This window comes from Phocoena sinus, chromosome 5 (genome assembly GCF_008692025.1).
Source record: "Phocoena sinus isolate mPhoSin1 chromosome 5, mPhoSin1.pri, whole genome shotgun sequence".
Taxonomy (NCBI): Eukaryota; Metazoa; Chordata; class Mammalia; order Artiodactyla; family Phocoenidae; genus Phocoena; species Phocoena sinus.
In genome coordinates this window covers 2,180,722-2,197,397 of record NC_045767.1, presented here as the reverse complement: position 1 = coordinate 2,197,397, position 16,676 = coordinate 2,180,722, and the positions used below count along the sequence as shown (strand labels likewise).

The 16,676-nt window shown below is 47.2% G+C and overlaps 1 protein-coding gene across 6 annotated transcripts in view; it reads right to left on the bottom strand.

The window, feature by feature from the left end:
- HTT (huntingtin) overlaps positions 1 to 16,676 on the bottom strand; it is a 137,784-nt gene that overhangs the window by 27,893 nt on the left and 93,215 nt on the right. For all 6 annotated transcript variants that reach the window (XR_004349927.1, XM_032632142.1, XM_032632144.1 and 3 more), the window contains 2 exons: positions 7,091 to 7,295; positions 909 to 1,050 (listed from right to left, as the gene is read on the bottom strand). Coding sequence is in view for 5 of the 6 variants with exons in the window: in XM_032632142.1 (XP_032488033.1) it covers positions 909 to 1,050; positions 7,091 to 7,295 (347 nt within the window). In the remaining variant the exon portion in view is untranslated. The remainder of the gene's footprint in view (positions 1 to 908; positions 1,051 to 7,090; positions 7,296 to 16,676) is intronic.

The window sequence follows — 16,676 nt, the reverse complement described above, 5'->3', positions numbered from 1 at the left end:
AAATTTTTTGTATTACACAAGAGATGTTAGTTTTACGGTCAAAAATTCCACAAAAGTTATTTTTTAAAAGAATGTCATTCAAATAGGAATCTAAAAATGCAGCGATTAACATTCTAACACCTTTTCCACAGATTAAAAAAAATTTTTTAATCAGAACCTCACTCAGCCAAACTTGTAACTTCTTTATATTACCATTGTTACTCCATGGCGTCCCTCAAAACAACAAAGGCGCCCAGCACTGCGACTGGTGCCGAGCAAGCGATTGCCCACTGAATCTTTTTTTTTTTTTTTTTTTAAAACATCTTTATTGGGGTATAATTGCTTTACAATGGTGTGTTAGTTTCTGATTTACAACAAAGTGAATCAGCTATACATATACATATGTTCCCATATGTCTTCCCTCTTGCGTCTCCCTCCCTCCCACTCTCCCCATCCCACCCTTCCAGGCTGTCACAAAGCACCGAGCTAATATCCCTGTGCCTTGCGGCTGCTTCCCCCCAGCTATCTACCTTACTACGTTTGTTAGTGTGTATATGTCCATGACTCTCTCTCGCCCTGTCAAAACTCACCCTTCCCCCTCCCCATATCCTTAAGTCCGTTCTCCAGTAGGTCTGCGTCTTTATTCCTATCTTACCCCTAGGTTCTTCATGACATTTTTTTCCCTTAAATTCCATATATATGTGTTAGCATACGGTATTTGCCCACTGAATCTTTTACAGACAAACTTAAACTCCCAGGGCTGGACGCCAAGCCTGATTTCCAGTTATACTTGGGAGCAGGATTCAACTTTAATTATAGTCTTTCATTCTGGCGGAGTGACAGACGGTGGAAGTCAGTCTGTAGAAGTATCAACCGCGCGAGGTGTTTTCCAGCCCCCAACCCGCCCCTCCTCGCAATTTCAGACTTACGACATAATCGCAGAAGAGAATGAGAGCTCCTCTTCGTACTATTTCTCTATTGCATATTCCCAGTTTGGAAGCCACATCAGAATCCTCGTCCTCTCCAGACATCTGGGGACTAAGTGACTTCGTGCTGGATAGACTGCGTCTTCTAGAAGGAGCAACAGAAGCTCTGACAGTGTTTCTGAGATGACAGCCGGCTTATTTTCAAAACACTGAAGATGACTGTCGTTTAGTCCCAGTTCTAAAGCAGACAGTTACTTTAAATACTGCCACATCAGAATGATGTGTAAGATCTACTCTCAGTGATCTGTTTCTGAGCTATGATAAAGCACATATGGAAAACTAAAATAAACAGAGGATCTAACAGGCAGAAAATGTAAATGCTTGACTGAAAGGCAAAATCCACCACGAAGTTGCACATTCCATCAGCGCTCTTATCTCACTGGCTGTGTCTGATGGCAGAGCTATTGCTTTTGAAATTTCTGGTTTTAGCTTGCTACGAAAGCTGTCAAGTGACAGAAGAAGACCTTTGCATTTCCATACTTTACTCTTCAATTACCAACGAAAAGTTACAACCCTAAGCATGCCCACAGCATCTATGCTATTATGGAAACCCTGTTTAAAAGCATTTCTGCACAATTAATTCCCCACTAGTGAAGGTTATTTCATTTCATCTTTACTTCTTCTCACCTTGTCTTTTTTCTTTCTAAGGAGATGAGAATTACAAACTTTGGGACTCTCAGTACTGGCCACAACTCTTAAAACACAGTAGTTGCCATGCTCACCAACAGCCCTCTGACCTGAGGGTAAGACAATCCCCTCGCCTCGGCGGCCAAGAACCTACAAGTCTCTGCTAAGGCTTAGTGGAGACGAAGATGACACCAGGACTAGAATATTCTGAAACGTGTCAACTCTTCCTGTTAACGCCTCAGGATTTAGAAGAGAATTGTTTAAAAACTTCTATCACGACAGAACATGGATCAGTGGTTACCGAGGGAGGGGCAGGGGGAGGGGGTGGCTGCACTGGGACAGGAGGGAATTCTCTGAAGCGATGATACTGGTCTAACTCTTGACTGTGGTGGTGGTGACCTGGCTATATCGGGTACAAAAGAGTACATTCTACTGTACTGTAAGTTACATGTCAGTTAAAAACTAACAAACAAAAAACCTTTCCTTTCTCAGTCAGCCCTCCTGCCAGCCCCAACATGACTTACATTCAAGGTGTAATTCTGTGTTTGCAAATAGTATAGCTATAGAAGAAAAAGCCTCTGAAAGAGAAGGGGAGAATTTGCAGTTCAAATATTAGCAGTGGACACAAAGAAGGTCCAAGGTCAACCCAAATTTAGTCCCAGTTTGTAGGAGGGCAAAGCCCCCAAGACCTCAGGACAGACACTGCCAGCTACTGATAGCAAATGAACTTCCCAAATAAAAGATGACTGCGTATGCAGGACCCGAACCGTCCACCAAAAGGCAGGACAGGTAGAAAGCAAATCATAAGACTATGATGATCTAATCCCCAAAATAAGAAGCAGACAAAAACAGACCCCACTGTGGCAACCATGGGTACTTCCAGGAAGTGTGGCCTGGGAGCCCATGCTCATCTGAGAGCCAGCGCTGAGCTGCATACAGAACCTCTGTAACAATTGATAGAGCAGTTCTAAATCTGCTGAGTACACAGATAGAAAATAATGACTTGTACTTTGTATTCCAAACTTCTAGTAATTCATTTTTATTATCTTTTGGAAATAGAGACACTCATCATCAAAACCAGACAAGGACACCACAAAAAAAGAAAATCACAGGGCAATATCCTTGATGAACATAGATGCAAAAATCCTCAACAAGTTATTAGCAAACTGAATTCAACAGTACATTAAAAGGATCGTATACCATGATAAGTAGGATTTATTCCACGGATGCAAGGATAGTTCAGCATCCATAAGTCAATCGATAAAATACATCATGTTAACAAAATGAAGAATAAAAAATATATGATCATCTCAATGGATGCAGAAGCATTTGACAAACGTCAACATCTATTTATGATAAAAACTCTCAATAAAATGGGTACAGAGAGAACGTACCTAAACATAATAAGGGCCGTATATGACAAGCCCACAGCTAACATCATACTCAATGGTGAAGGGCTAAAAGCTCTTCCTTTAAGATCAGGAACAAGACAAGGATCCCTACTCTTGCCACTTTTATTCAACATAGTATTGGAAGTTCTAGCCAAAGCAATTAGGCAAGAAAAAGAAATAAAAGGCATTCAAGTCAGAAAGAAGTAGAATTTTCATTACTTACAGATGACATGATACTGTACATAGAAAACCCTAAGGAGTCCACTAAAAACCTGTTAGGAGTAATCAATGAATTCAGTAAAATTGCAGGATACAAAATCAATATACAGAAATCTGTTGTATTTCTATACACAAATAACAAACTATCAGAAAGAGAAATTAAGGAAATAATCCCATTTACAATTGCATCAAAATAATAAAATACCTAGTAATAAATTTAACCAAGGAGGTGAAAGAACTATACACTGAAAGACACTGATGAAAGAAGCTAAAGAAGACAAAAATAAATGGAAAGATATTCCATGCTCATGGATTAGAAGAATTAATATTGTTAAAATGTTCATACCACACAAAGCAATCTACAGATTCAATGCAATCCCCATCCAAATTCCAATGGCATTTTTCACAGAACTTGAACAAAAAATTCTCAAATTTGAATGGAACCACAAAAGACTCCGAACAGCCAAAAGCAATCTTGAGAAAGAAGAACAAAACTGGAGGTATCACACTCCCTGATTTCAAACTACACTACAAAGCCACAGTAATCAAAGCAGTACGGTGTTGACATAAAACCAGACACACGGATCAATGGAAGAGAAAATAGCCCAGAAATAAACCCACACTTATATGACAGTTTCAGCTATTATAGGTGAAAATAATCGAGTTGGGGGATCATGCATGCACACATGTCTGTTAATGTGTGATAGTGGGCAAGTTATTTAACTTCCCTGGGAAAAGAAGTTTCCCTGTCTATAATATACATGCCTTTCGAGAGATTTTAATAACTTATAGTGGAAAGCCCACAGAACAACATCTGGCACTTAATGCTATATAAGTGCTAGTGATCTATATATAAAAGGTCTTTACCAATACATTATTATTATTTCTATTATCAGGGTAATTAAATCACTAACTCATGTTAGTGCTGGGGACACTATGAGGGCCCTTGTGGGAATTATGATCTAGAGGGAGAGATATTAACCAAATTATCACCCAAATAAATGTCAAATTACAGTCTCAACACATGCCACAAGAAAGAGGCAAAGGTTGGGGTAAGAGCAGATAGTGAGACTTCACCAATCAAAGAGAGGTCAGGAAGGCTTCCCTGAGGAAATAATGACTGAGCTGAGAACCCAGAATCAGTGAGTTTCCCATATCGGCTAATATATGGAGAGAAATCAGGAAAATGTAAGTTGAACTATAAAAAGCTGGCAAAAAATAAATCAATATCATAAAGCCAATGTCTGTCCCTTAGATCCCATCTGCTCTTGCCAACTCTAGGATAACGCTCTCTTCTGTAAGGGGGTCACCCATGCCATTCGTTCTCTCATCTAGAAACTCTCTCATGTCCTCATTTCCCATGTCTCTGTTTCCCTCCAGAGCGAAACTCCTCCTAACCGTTGTGTAGAGCTGCTCTCTAAATGTCCCTCTTTCGTCATTTTTTTTCCTTAACTTTTATTTTGAAAACTTTCAAGCTGATATAAAAGCTCAAAGAATAAGTCAGGGCTTCCCTGGTGGCCCAGTGGTTAAGAATCCGCCTGCCAATGCAGGGGACACAGGTTCGAGCCCTGGTCCAGGAAGATCCCACATGCCGCGGAGCAACTAAGCCCGTGCGCCACAACTACTGAGCCTGAGCTCTAGAGCCCACGAGCCACAACCACTGAAGCCCGCGAGCCACAACTACTGAAGCCCACACGCCTACAGCCCAAGCTCCACAACAAGAGAAGCCACCACAACAAGAAGCTCGCGCACCGCAACGAAGAGTAGCCCCCGCTCGCCACAACTAGAGAAAGCTGCGCACAGCAACAAACACCCAATGCAGCCAAAATAATAATAATAAATAAATAAATTTATATATAAAAAAAGAATAATTTAATTAACAGCGACATACTCTTCACCTAGATTCAACTACTAGTAAGTCACCACCTTTGCGCTCAGGCACGCACGCCACACACATGCACGTGCTCCACACATACACACATGCCCTACACACACTCGACACTCACGCACGCTGTACACACACGCAATTTGGGGGGCTGTACCATTTGAGGGTAATCTGCAGGTCAAGAGACTGCACCCCTAAATACCTCAGCAAGTGTGTCCCCTAAGTACTACTCATAACCAAAAGCAACAAGTTATGTAGAGCTCACATTCAAATGTAGCTTGTTGACCCAATAATGTCCTTTCTAGTGGTTTCATCCCCCAGATCCAGAATGTAATCAAGGATCATAAAACTGTACCTATTTGTCATGCGCTCTTACGTCTTTTCATCCAAGCCAACAGTTCTGTATCTTCCATGACACTGACTGACACTGCTGGAGAGCCCACATGATTCTTCTGTGGAAGGCCCTCCATTCATCAGACTGGGGTCTGCCCTCCCATTTCCTCTTGAACCCACTCCAGGTGGGCCTCTGCCCTCACCACCCACCATATGTGCAAAGGCAGAGGAAGAGGAGGAGGAGAAGGAGAGTGGGGCAGAAGCTAAGAAACACTGGCTGAGGATCCATTTGGGCGGTGGATACCTTCTCACTTACCGTCCACCCACCCAACATCTGTTAGTATTATCAGCTAACTCAAGTCCTGCCCTTGGTGTCCAGGGAGGCTACTGGGGAGGCTGCAATAACACAAGAGCCCAGGACCCTAATTCCTACGGTGCCCAGCCATCCGGTCCGACAGTGGGCTGGAGCACAGGCTTGGTCCTTGGAACAGCCCCCTGGGTGCTCTGAGGCAAAATCCTCAAGGACCCAGGGCCTCACTGCTCAGAGCGTACTCCATGGATCAGAGCACTGGTACCCCCAGGAGTCTGGCAGAAATGCAGAGTCTCAGGCACCATCAGCCATCTGCTGAATCAGAATCTGATTTGAACAAGCTCCCCAGTTGATTTACACGCACAGTGAAGAAGCTCTGAAGTAGAAGACACAGATTTTCTGTTTCCGACTCTTACAATACTTTAGTCATCATGACAGGCTTAAACTGTTCTCTAAGCATGTCGAATGTTTTCACTGCTCTGTCCTCCCCAACTAACTGTAAGCACTTGGAGGGCAGGAAGCAGCGATTATTTTTCCTTTGCATGTCCCACAACATATAGCACAGGGTAGAGGTGTAATACTGCTGCTCACGTTGGCTTTTCCACCGAGAGCACTGGACCAGCCAACGCGGGACCCACGGCCTCACTTGGCTGTCTTTCCGTGCTCGAGCAGAGAGGAGCTGACCTCAACCCTGCAGCCCCTGCAGTCTCCTATTTCCATAGCTTTCTCTCCTCGCCATCGGCTCTTGAGTCTTCCAGAAACACTGCACTGAGGACTCAGCTGCGGGGCGGGTGGGGGGGGGGGTGGAAATCAAATCTTTTCTTTCCACATATGTACAAATGGCTGAGCAAGAGGGTGCCTAGAAACAGAGACTCAGACCTGACAACTTTTTGCAAAACAGGGCCACCCACAATCAGATACTTAACAAGTCTTCTTGAATGATAAAAAAAAATAAGGTATTTCCAAGTAGTTTTGAAAGGCTGCTAAATAATTTCTTCATTATCTAAGAATAACCGGAACCACATTTAACTTATAATGAAGTTAAGCCATCGCAACATGTCTGGCTCTGGAACCATTTAAGGATGAGAACCCAGCAGGAGGGACACGGCATGACAGAAACGGCCCGTAAGACGGAACAGTGTCAAAGAACTTGTCAAAGAAATCACTTGTGAAAAGCAGCGGCTATTCTGAACGCCTGTAGTCGGACCACGTTTTCCCTACAATAGAGTGTCCATGAAAGAAAGATTAACATGCGGTGGATTCTTTACAAAGCCTCGTGAAAAGGGAGCCAGAGCTCAAGCTGCTCCGAGCCCCGGCACACGAGCCCAGGCTGGCCTCCCGGGGAGCAGAGCGCACGTACCTGGGGGTCTGCTGCACCTCTGCCCACCAGCGGTAGTCGGTGTGGCTGACCAGCAGGAGGATCTGACACCAGAGCAGCACAAGGGCCGGGTGGGTGGGGACCATGGAGCGCACCCACGCGTTCAAGCTCTCCAGGCCGTAGAAGCTGCCGTCCGCGCCGTCCGTCAAGAGTCTCGAGGCAGCTGCGGTGATTCTCCGGAATGTCCCTAGAAACAAGCCAAAAATAAAACCGATTACGGGGAAACACATCACGGTCCAACGCTTCGCAACCACGTGAAGCTTTTACACAAAAAAGATACACACAGGGCTCTCTGCTACATTGACACGTTCACAGCCTTTGGCACTTAGAAAATTCCAGCCTGACATTCTGCTTCCTCAATGGAGCAGCCAAGGAAGCCGGCGCCCTCACTGTCCTGTCCTCCCCACTGAGTGACCAGCTCTCCAGGGGCTCCGAGCCGGGAGTCTCAGTGGTGCTGACCGTGGACACAGCTCCACCGAGAAGGCAGCAGCCACCATGCAGCCCATCAGGTCACGGCACCTAGGACAGCCCAAGCCACAGCCGCGCAGGTGGGAACAGCAGGTCCCTGAGAGCCGAGGGCCAGGTGGCCTCTGCACCCAACACGGGGTGACCACCCGGGGCAAGGTGGCCGTGCAGGCAGGCGCCCAAACTCAGACCCGCACGTCAGCAGCAGACCTAGCCAGGCTCTGCCCCGGTTTCCCACAGCATCCTCCTTAGGGCCAGGAAAACTCTCCCCTAGGAGAGACTGAATTCACGACTTCATTCTATCCCACCTCTGGAACGACACGAAGCCAGCTCCACACGCCTGTCTCTCCACCCCGCCCTGGATGCACCCAGACTGGCCCTCACCCCAGGGACACGGGGACACGTGCATGCCGTGAAGTGCAGCCTGGGACGCAGCAGGACTGGACATGACAGGAGGTGGCCAGGGGCTCCCTGTCCCCCCAGCTGAGGAGTCCTGGCATCACTGCTGGCGAGTCAAAAGCTTATTTCTGCTCTAAATTTCAACACATGCAAACACAAAAGGGCCCTAAAACAGGCAGAAACAAACAGACCACAGACTTCTTCTCACTCCTCAAGACTGCTTACACCCACGCCCTGAGACAAGGGGAGAGCTGACAAAAGCTCGCCAAACAGAAACATCCGACGAGGAGCTTTCCAGTGCTCACCTCCTCTCTGGCCGCACTGGGCTGGGTTCTCTCCGGTTGCTGCCATGTCAGCATCGCCCACCTCAGGCCCACCCAGCCCTGGCCTGCTCCCTCTAGTGCCTCCGTCACTGCGTGGGCTCCCTGTGGGTCATGGACACAAGGGAAGAGCCAGGCGCTGTCCCAGAGGAAACCTGGAGCCAGACCAAGGCACGCGGGGAACGGCAGACCACGGACGTGGGGTTTTACTGAACAGGGAGCAGGAAACCATGGTCAGGGCTGAGATCCAGGTGACGGAGCGTCGAGGTGGGCTTTGAAATCAGACTGTGGCTCTGCCATGCCTGCTCGGTGACCCTGGCCGCACGTCCCCTGTGGCCTTAGTTTCCTCGCTTGTAAAATGGAATTCAGAGCACCAGCCGCTCACAGGGCTGCAGTAAGGATCAAATCACAAAGCCCAAGTGAAAGGCGCAGTACAGCGCTGGACAGCGCCAACAACCAGCAAACGGCTGCTGCCGCCGGAAGGACGTCAGGGAAGCGCCCGGCCTTGGAGGGCAGCGTCCCGACAGCAGGAGGAAGCCACTGGCGGGACAGGACAGGAAGTTAGGGGCCCACCGCGGGGCAACAATGACGCTGGGGTCTGAGCGTCTCTAATGACAAATGCCAAACAAGTCAACAAGAAGAGGAAGCTGGGGCAGAGCAGCTGTGCCAGGTGACAAGTCCAGCCTTAAGTGTAAGTCTGAGGTGCTGGCAGGACAGTAAGCACGTGTCTGGAGGGAGGATGGAAACGAGAGACCAAGGCAGCCATGACGGTGGAGTGACAAGACCTAAGGAGGCAGTTACCAGTGTCATCTCTGCAGCAATAACCCAGGCAGGTCACGAAGGAGGCGGTCCCATGGATGGGGAGGAGGAGGGAGGGAGACAGAGGGCGGGAGGGGAGAGCAGAGAGAGACCAACAACACTCAGTGGATGAAAGACAGTCCCTTCAACAAATGGTGCTGGGAAAACTGGGTCTTCACATGCAAAAGAATGAAACTAGACCCCTAGCTTATTACCCCACTCACAAAAATTAACTCTAAATGGATTAAGAACTTGAATGTAGGACCTGAAACCATAAAGAAGAAAACATAGGTATTAAACTCCCTGACATTGGTCTTGGCAATTATTTTTTGGATATGACACCAAAAGCAAAGGCAACAAAAACAAAAAAAAAAAGTAAGTGGGATCACATGAAACTAAAAAGCTTCTGCAGAGCAAAGGAAACCATCAACAAAATGAAAAGGCAACCTACAGAATGGGACAAAACTTTGCAACCCATACATCTGATAAGGGGTTAATTTCCAAAATATATAAGGAACACATAAATCAATAACAAAAATAAATCCAATTAAAAAGTGGGCAAAGTGGGATTTCCCTGGCGGTCCAGTGGTTACGACTTCGCCTTCCAATGCAGGGGGTGTGGGTTCAATCCCTGGTCAGGGAGCTAAGATCCCATATGCTTCATGGCCAAAAAACCAAAACATAAAACAGAAGCGATACTGCAACAAATTCAATAGAGACTTTAAAAATGGTCCCCAGAGGACCAGTGTGGTGGGGCGGGGGGACGGGGGAGCTTGCAGGGCAGGGGACCAGGCCTGGGAGCCCAGCTGGCTCTCGGGGGCCCGAGTGGGCGGGGCGAACGCCCTCCACTCCTTCTGCTGCTCCTCAGGTTCTGGAGTGCCCTCCCGCCTGCCTCCTCCCTATGCCCCCAAGGCCAGCGCAGCCCGGACGGGATGGGAACTCTGAGGGCGTAGGACCCCGCCCAAGAGCTGGGCAGACTTCCCCGGCCAACTGGGCGGGGGAAACGCTGGGCGCGCTCCCCCCACCCCCCGATCCGAGCCCCCAAGGGTCCCTCCAGGTGTGGGAACCCCTCGCCCCTCTCAGCCACCCCTCAGGGGTGCCGGTCCTGTCCGGCCTCCACTTCTCTTCCCCCTTCAGTGCCCCCACGTTCTACCGGTTCGCTTGGGGGTTCCTCCCATCTCTTTGGGCCTTGAGGTCCCCCACCAGCAACCAGCAGGTGCCCTAGTTGTGGGGAGACGTTGTAGGGAGACGCAAACTCCGCGTCTTCTCACACCACCATCTTGACTCCGCCCCCTCGAGAAGCTCGGGATTTTATTTTTAGTAATTTCCCAACAGTACATAATCTGCTTACTGTGCCTCCTGTCCACTGTGTCTCTCCCCCTAGAAGCAGTGGCAGCCAGTGTCACTCCTCTCCTGGAGAGGAGACCATGTACACCTCAGCTGCCAGGGGCCTGCCCGCCGGGGTCCCCGCTCAGGACCCCGAACCCAAGGAGGCGCTGGGTCTGGGCCAACTGTCATCGGAGCTGCTTGTGATGGTGCTGAGCCACGTGCCCGGGCGCTGCCGCCAGGGGTGCTGGCACTGGCACGACCTGGTGGACTGCCAGGCCCTGTGGCTGAGAATCCTGGCCCGAGGCCACGCCACCCTGTCACCCACCCTCCACACCTACCTGCCCCCGCCAACGACCCCAGGCCCTGTGTCCTGGGCCGCTTCTGCGAGAGCACACCCATAGGACACAACCTCCTTCCGAACCCCAGTGGCGAAGCCTTCCTGAAATGGACGGTGCCGACTGGAGGAGATGCCTGGGGGGCAGAGGAAAACTGGGAGGTCACTCCCAGGGCCTGTATACGGACCAGCTTCCTGTCTTCCTACAGGTGGTGTCAAAAGAAGCAGGTGTCAGATCTGGAGGAGGAGGGTCTGTGGCCGGAACTCCTGGACAGTGGAAAACCTGAGATTTTTGTCTCTGACTGGTGGACAGACCAACAGTACACTGACAGTTTATATGGGCTAACTGTCCAGCCTCTAGATGCCAACCAGGCCGTCCTGCATCATTACTCTCCTTGGTCTTTTCCCATCCAGCAGTGTAGAAAGAGTTTCTCCTTTGAGGCTAGCCATGTGTTCTCCAACCGTAAGAAGGCTGTATGCTTTGTGTCTTTTGAACACTTGGTCCGGGACATTGATTTCTGGTCTGAGCAGTATGGAGTCTATCTGTCCCACTCCAGTGTGACTGTGCGGGTCCATCTGCCCTAGTCAAGGGCTGTCCTTGCAAAACTACCGGACCGTGCCCTCCAGGAGCTGGGCCCATTGGCAGGGTCATCTCAGTAATCAAGGGCTTGTAGCTCCCAGGCATCCTGGGATCTCATGAATCCGGTCAAAGTTCGTACTGGGCCCTGTCTTCAGGTTCTGGAAGCTACTAGGAGAAAGTTCCTCCATCAAATACACTGGCTGCTCCTGCTCTCAGGCAGCCCCTTCTACTGAGTGGAGACACAGGGGTGAGCACAGGGAAATGCTGGATCGGGAGAGGGCTCCTCCCCGCCGCCACGACAGGCCCCTCTGGTTCAGCCCCGGTGCCCTCTGCCCTTGCTTCCTCATGTTTCTGCATCAGAGGTTTTATTGATCCCGTGCAGGAAGCTCTCTCCTCCCATCTGAACGAGAACCTCATCCCTGTGGCTGAGAAAATTCCAGCCCCTAACTTTCTGTGGTTTCAAGACTGGGACCAGGACTCAGAGCTGAAAGCTAAACTAGCTCCAAAAATGTCTGGACACAGCGGTTTCTGCCCACACTGTGAACAACGAAATGGTCCCCTGAGCCCAACCCTACCCTGAATTATACGGTGTATAAAATTATTTTGTTATTTTGAAATTCTTTTTTAAACATGGAGAGAATAAGTGAGCACTATATCTGCCAAAAAAAAAAAAAAAACCAAAACACCATGGTCCACAGGAAGAAAAAAGTCTTCAAAAAAATTTTAAAAAGTGGGCAAAGGATCCGAATAGACATTTTTCCAAAGAAGATATTCACATGGCCAAGAGGTACATGAAAAGGTGCTCAACATCCTTAATCATCAGGAAACTGCAGGTCAAGACCACAATGACATATCTCTTCACACCTGTTAAAATGGCTATCATCAAAAAGACAAGAAATAACAAGTATTGGTGAGGCTGCGGAAAAAAAAGGGAACCCTTGTGCACTATGATAGGAATGTAAATTGGTGCAGACGCTGTGGAAAACAGTACAGACGTTCCTTAAAAAATTAAAAATAGAACTACCAGAGGAGGAGTCAAGGTGGAACTGTGGGAAGACGCGGAGTCAGCCTCTCACCACAACTAGGGCGCTTGCCGGCCACTGGTGGGGGACTCTGACCCCCAAGGAGACAGGAGGAACCCCAGAGTAAACCAGTAGGATGTAGGGGGACCAAGGGTGGAGGAGAAGTGGAGACCAGATAAGATCGGCACCCCTGAGGCTGGGGAGATCAGGAGAGGCAGGTGGGAGGGACTCTCCAGGAAGAGCCGGAGAAGAGTGGAGGGCGAACGCCTGGTCCACTCGGTCCAGGGAGCCTGCTGAGCTTCCAAGCTGCTCCCCCAGCCCCCAAAGCCCCATCCAGGCCGCATGGGTCCTGGGGGCATAGGAGGGAGGCCAGGGAGATCAGGAGTGGCAGGCGGGAGGGGCCCTCCGGGAGGAGCAGTGGGCGATTGCCCTCCCAACTGGGGCCGGGGGAGCCTGCTGAGCTCCCAGGCCAGTCTCCTGCCCCCCAAAGCCCCCTCCAGGTCACGTGGGTCCTTGGGGGCATAGGAAGGAAGCCGAGGGGAGAACAGGAGAGGCAGGTCCGGGACCAGATGGCTTCACAGGCGAATTCTATCAAACATTTAGAGGAGACCTAACACGAATCCTTCTCAAACTCTTCCAAAAAACTGCAGAGGGAGAAACACTCCCAAATTCATTCTACGAAGCCACCATCACCCTGATACCAAAACCAGAAAAAGATATCACAAAAAAAGAAAATTATAGACCAATATCACTGATGAACATAGATGCAAAAATCCTCAACAAAATACTAGCAAACAGAATCCAACAGCACATTAAAAGTATCATACACCATGATCAAGTGGGATTTATCCCAGGGATGCAAGGATTTTTCAGTACACGCAAATCAATCAATGTGATACACCATATTAACAAATTAAGGAATAAAACCCATATGATCATCTCAATAGAGGCAGAAAAAGCTTTTGACAAAATTCAACACCCATTTATGATAAAAACTCTCCAGAACGTAGGCATAGAGGGAAGCTACCTCAACAGAATAAAGGCCATGTACGACAAACCCACAGCAAACATCATACTCAATGGTGAAAAACGGAAAGCATTTCCTCTAAGATCAGGAACAAGACAAGGACGTCCACTCTCACCACTATTATTCAACATAGTTTTGGAAGTCCTAGCCACAGCAATCAGAGAAGAAAAAGAAATAAAAGGAATACAAATTGGAAAAGAACAAGTAAAACTATTTGCCGATGACATGATACTACACATAGAAAATGCTAAAGATGCCACCAGAAAACTACTAGAACTAATCAATGAATTTGGTAAGGTTTCAGGATACAAAATTAATGCACAGAAATCTCTGGCATTCCTATACACCAACAATGAAAAATCAGAAAGAGAAATTAAGGAAACACTCCCATTTACCATTGCAACAAAAAGAGTAAAATACCTAGGAATAAACCTGCCTAAGGAGGCGAAAGACTTGTACTCAGAAAACTATAAAACACTGATGCAATCCCTATCAAACTACCAAACTACAGAATTAGAACAAAAAATCTTACAATTCGTATGGAAACACAAAAGACCCCAAATAGCCAAAGCAGTCTTGAGAAAGAAAAACAGAGTTGGAGGACTCAGACTCCCTGACTTCAACCTGTACCACAAAGCTACAGTAATCAAGACAGTATGGTACTGGCACAAAAACAGAAATACAGATCAATGGTACAGGACAGAATGCCCAGAGATAAACCCACATATACATGGGCATCTAATTTATGACAAAGGAGGCAAGAACATACAGTGGAGAAAAGACAGCCTCTTCAATAAGTGGTGCTGGGAAAACTGGACAGCTACATGTAAAAGAATGAAATTAGAACACTACCTAACATCATACACAAAAATAAACTCCAAATGGATTAAAGACTTAAATGTAAGACCAGACACTATAAAACTTTTAGAGGAAAACATAGGGAAAACACTCTTTGACATAAATCACAGCAAGATCTTTTTTGACCCACCTTCTAGAGTAACAGAAATAAAAACAAAAATAAACAAATGGGACTTAATTAAACTTAAAAGCTTCTGCACAGCAAAGGAAACCATAAACAAGACAAAAGGACAACCCTCAGAATGGGAGAAAATATGTGCAAATGAAACAACAGACAAGGGATTAATCTGCAAAATATACAAACAGCTCATGGAGCTCAATATCAAAAAAACAATCCAGTTACAAAACAGGTGGAAGACCTAAATAGACATTTCACCAAGGAAGACATACAGATGGCCAAGAGGCACATGAAAAGATGCTCAACATCACTAATTATTAGAGAAGTGCAAATCAAAACTACAATGAGGTATCACCTCACGCCGGTCAGAACGGCCATTATCAAAAAAACTAGAAACAATAAATGCTGGACAGGGTGTGGTGAAAAGGGAACCCTCCTACACTGTTGGTGGGAATGTAAATTGATACAACCACTATGGAAAGCAGTATGGAGATTCCTTAAAAAACTAAAAATAGAACTACCATATGACCCAGCAATCCCACTACTAGGCATATACCCTGAGAAAACAATAATTCAAAAAGTGACATGTACCACAATGTTCACTGCAGCACTATTGACAATAGTCAGGACATGGAAGCAACCTAAGTGTCCATCGACAGATGAATGGATAAAGAAGATGTGGTACGTATATTTACAATGGAATATTACTCAGTCATAAAAAGAAATGAAATTGAGTTATTTGTAGTGATGTGGATAGACCTAGAGTCTGTCATGAAGAGTAAAGTAAGTCAGAAAGAGAAAAACAAATACCGTATGCTAACAGATATATACAGATTCTTAAAAAAAAAAAAAAAATGGTACTGATGAACCTAGTTGCAGGGCTGGAATGAAGAGGCAGACATAGAGAATGGACTTGATGACATGGGGTAGGAGGGCGAAGTTGGGGCGAAGTGAGAGAAGCATCAACATACATACACTACCGAATGTAAAATAGTTGGCTGCTGGGAAGCAGCAGCATAGCACAGGGAGATCGGCTCAGTGCTTAGCGATGACCCAGAGGGGTGGGATAGGGAGGGTGGGAGGGAGGCTCAAGAGGGAGGGGATATGGGGACGTGTGTATGGATATGGCTGATTCGCTTTGTTGTACAACAGAAACTAACACGGTATTGTGAAGCAATCATACTCCAATAAAGATCTATTAAAAAAAATACAACTACCATATCAGCAATCCCACTTATGGGTATATACCTGAAAGAAACAAAATCACTAACTCAAAAAGATACCTGCGGGACTTCTCTGGTGGCGCAGTGGTTAAGATCTGCCTGCCAACACAGGGGACACCGGTTCGATCCCTGGCCCGGGAAGATCCCACATGCTGAGGAACAACTAAGCCGGTGCACCACAACTACTGAGCCTATGCTCCAGAGCCCGTGAGCCACAACTACTGAGCCCATGTGCCACAACTACTGAAGCCCGTGCTCCACAAGAAAAGCCACTGCAATGAGAAGTCCGCGCACTACAACAAAGAGTAGCCCCCACTCACCACAACTAGAGAAAGCCCGCGTGCAGCAACAAAGACCCAACGCAGCCAAAAATAAATAAATAAGTGTTCCTTAAAAAGAAAAGAAAAAAAAAGATACCTGCACTCCCATGTTCACTGCAGCATTAATCACAGGAGCCAAGACACGGAAACAAACCAAGTGCCTATTGAAGCATGAGTGGATAAAGAACGTGTGACACACACACACACACACACACACACACATACACACACACACACACCACACACAGGAATATTATTTAGCCATAAAAAAGAAGAAAATCCTGTCATTTGCAACAGCACGGATGGACCTTGAGGGCATTGTGCTAAGTGAAATAAGTCAGAGAAAGGTGAATACTGTTTGATCTCACTTATATGTGGAATCTAAAAAAACCAAACTCATAGATACAGAGATCAGACTGACAGTTGCCAGAGGTGGTGGGGGGGGAATGGGTGAAGGTGGTCAAAAGGTACAACCTTTCAGTTACAAGTGTGGAATTAACCCCAGAAACCTCAGCTCAAGTTGGACTTGGGACAGGCCTGTAGGGGAAGCTCTCACGCCTACTGAAGAAGGTGTCTCCTTCCTGCTGGAGAGTAAGTAAGGGACGCCAAGTAGGCGCACATCTCCTCCTCTTTGGGGTGATTGACAATGCACAAGAACACATGCAATTAAGAGGTTGGAAAGAGAAGACTGAAGGAGAAGTCGAGGGACGAGGGAGTTTCAGCGAGCTGAAGTCTGTCCGTGGAACTGGGCTGCAGGGTCCGGGAAGATGAGGAC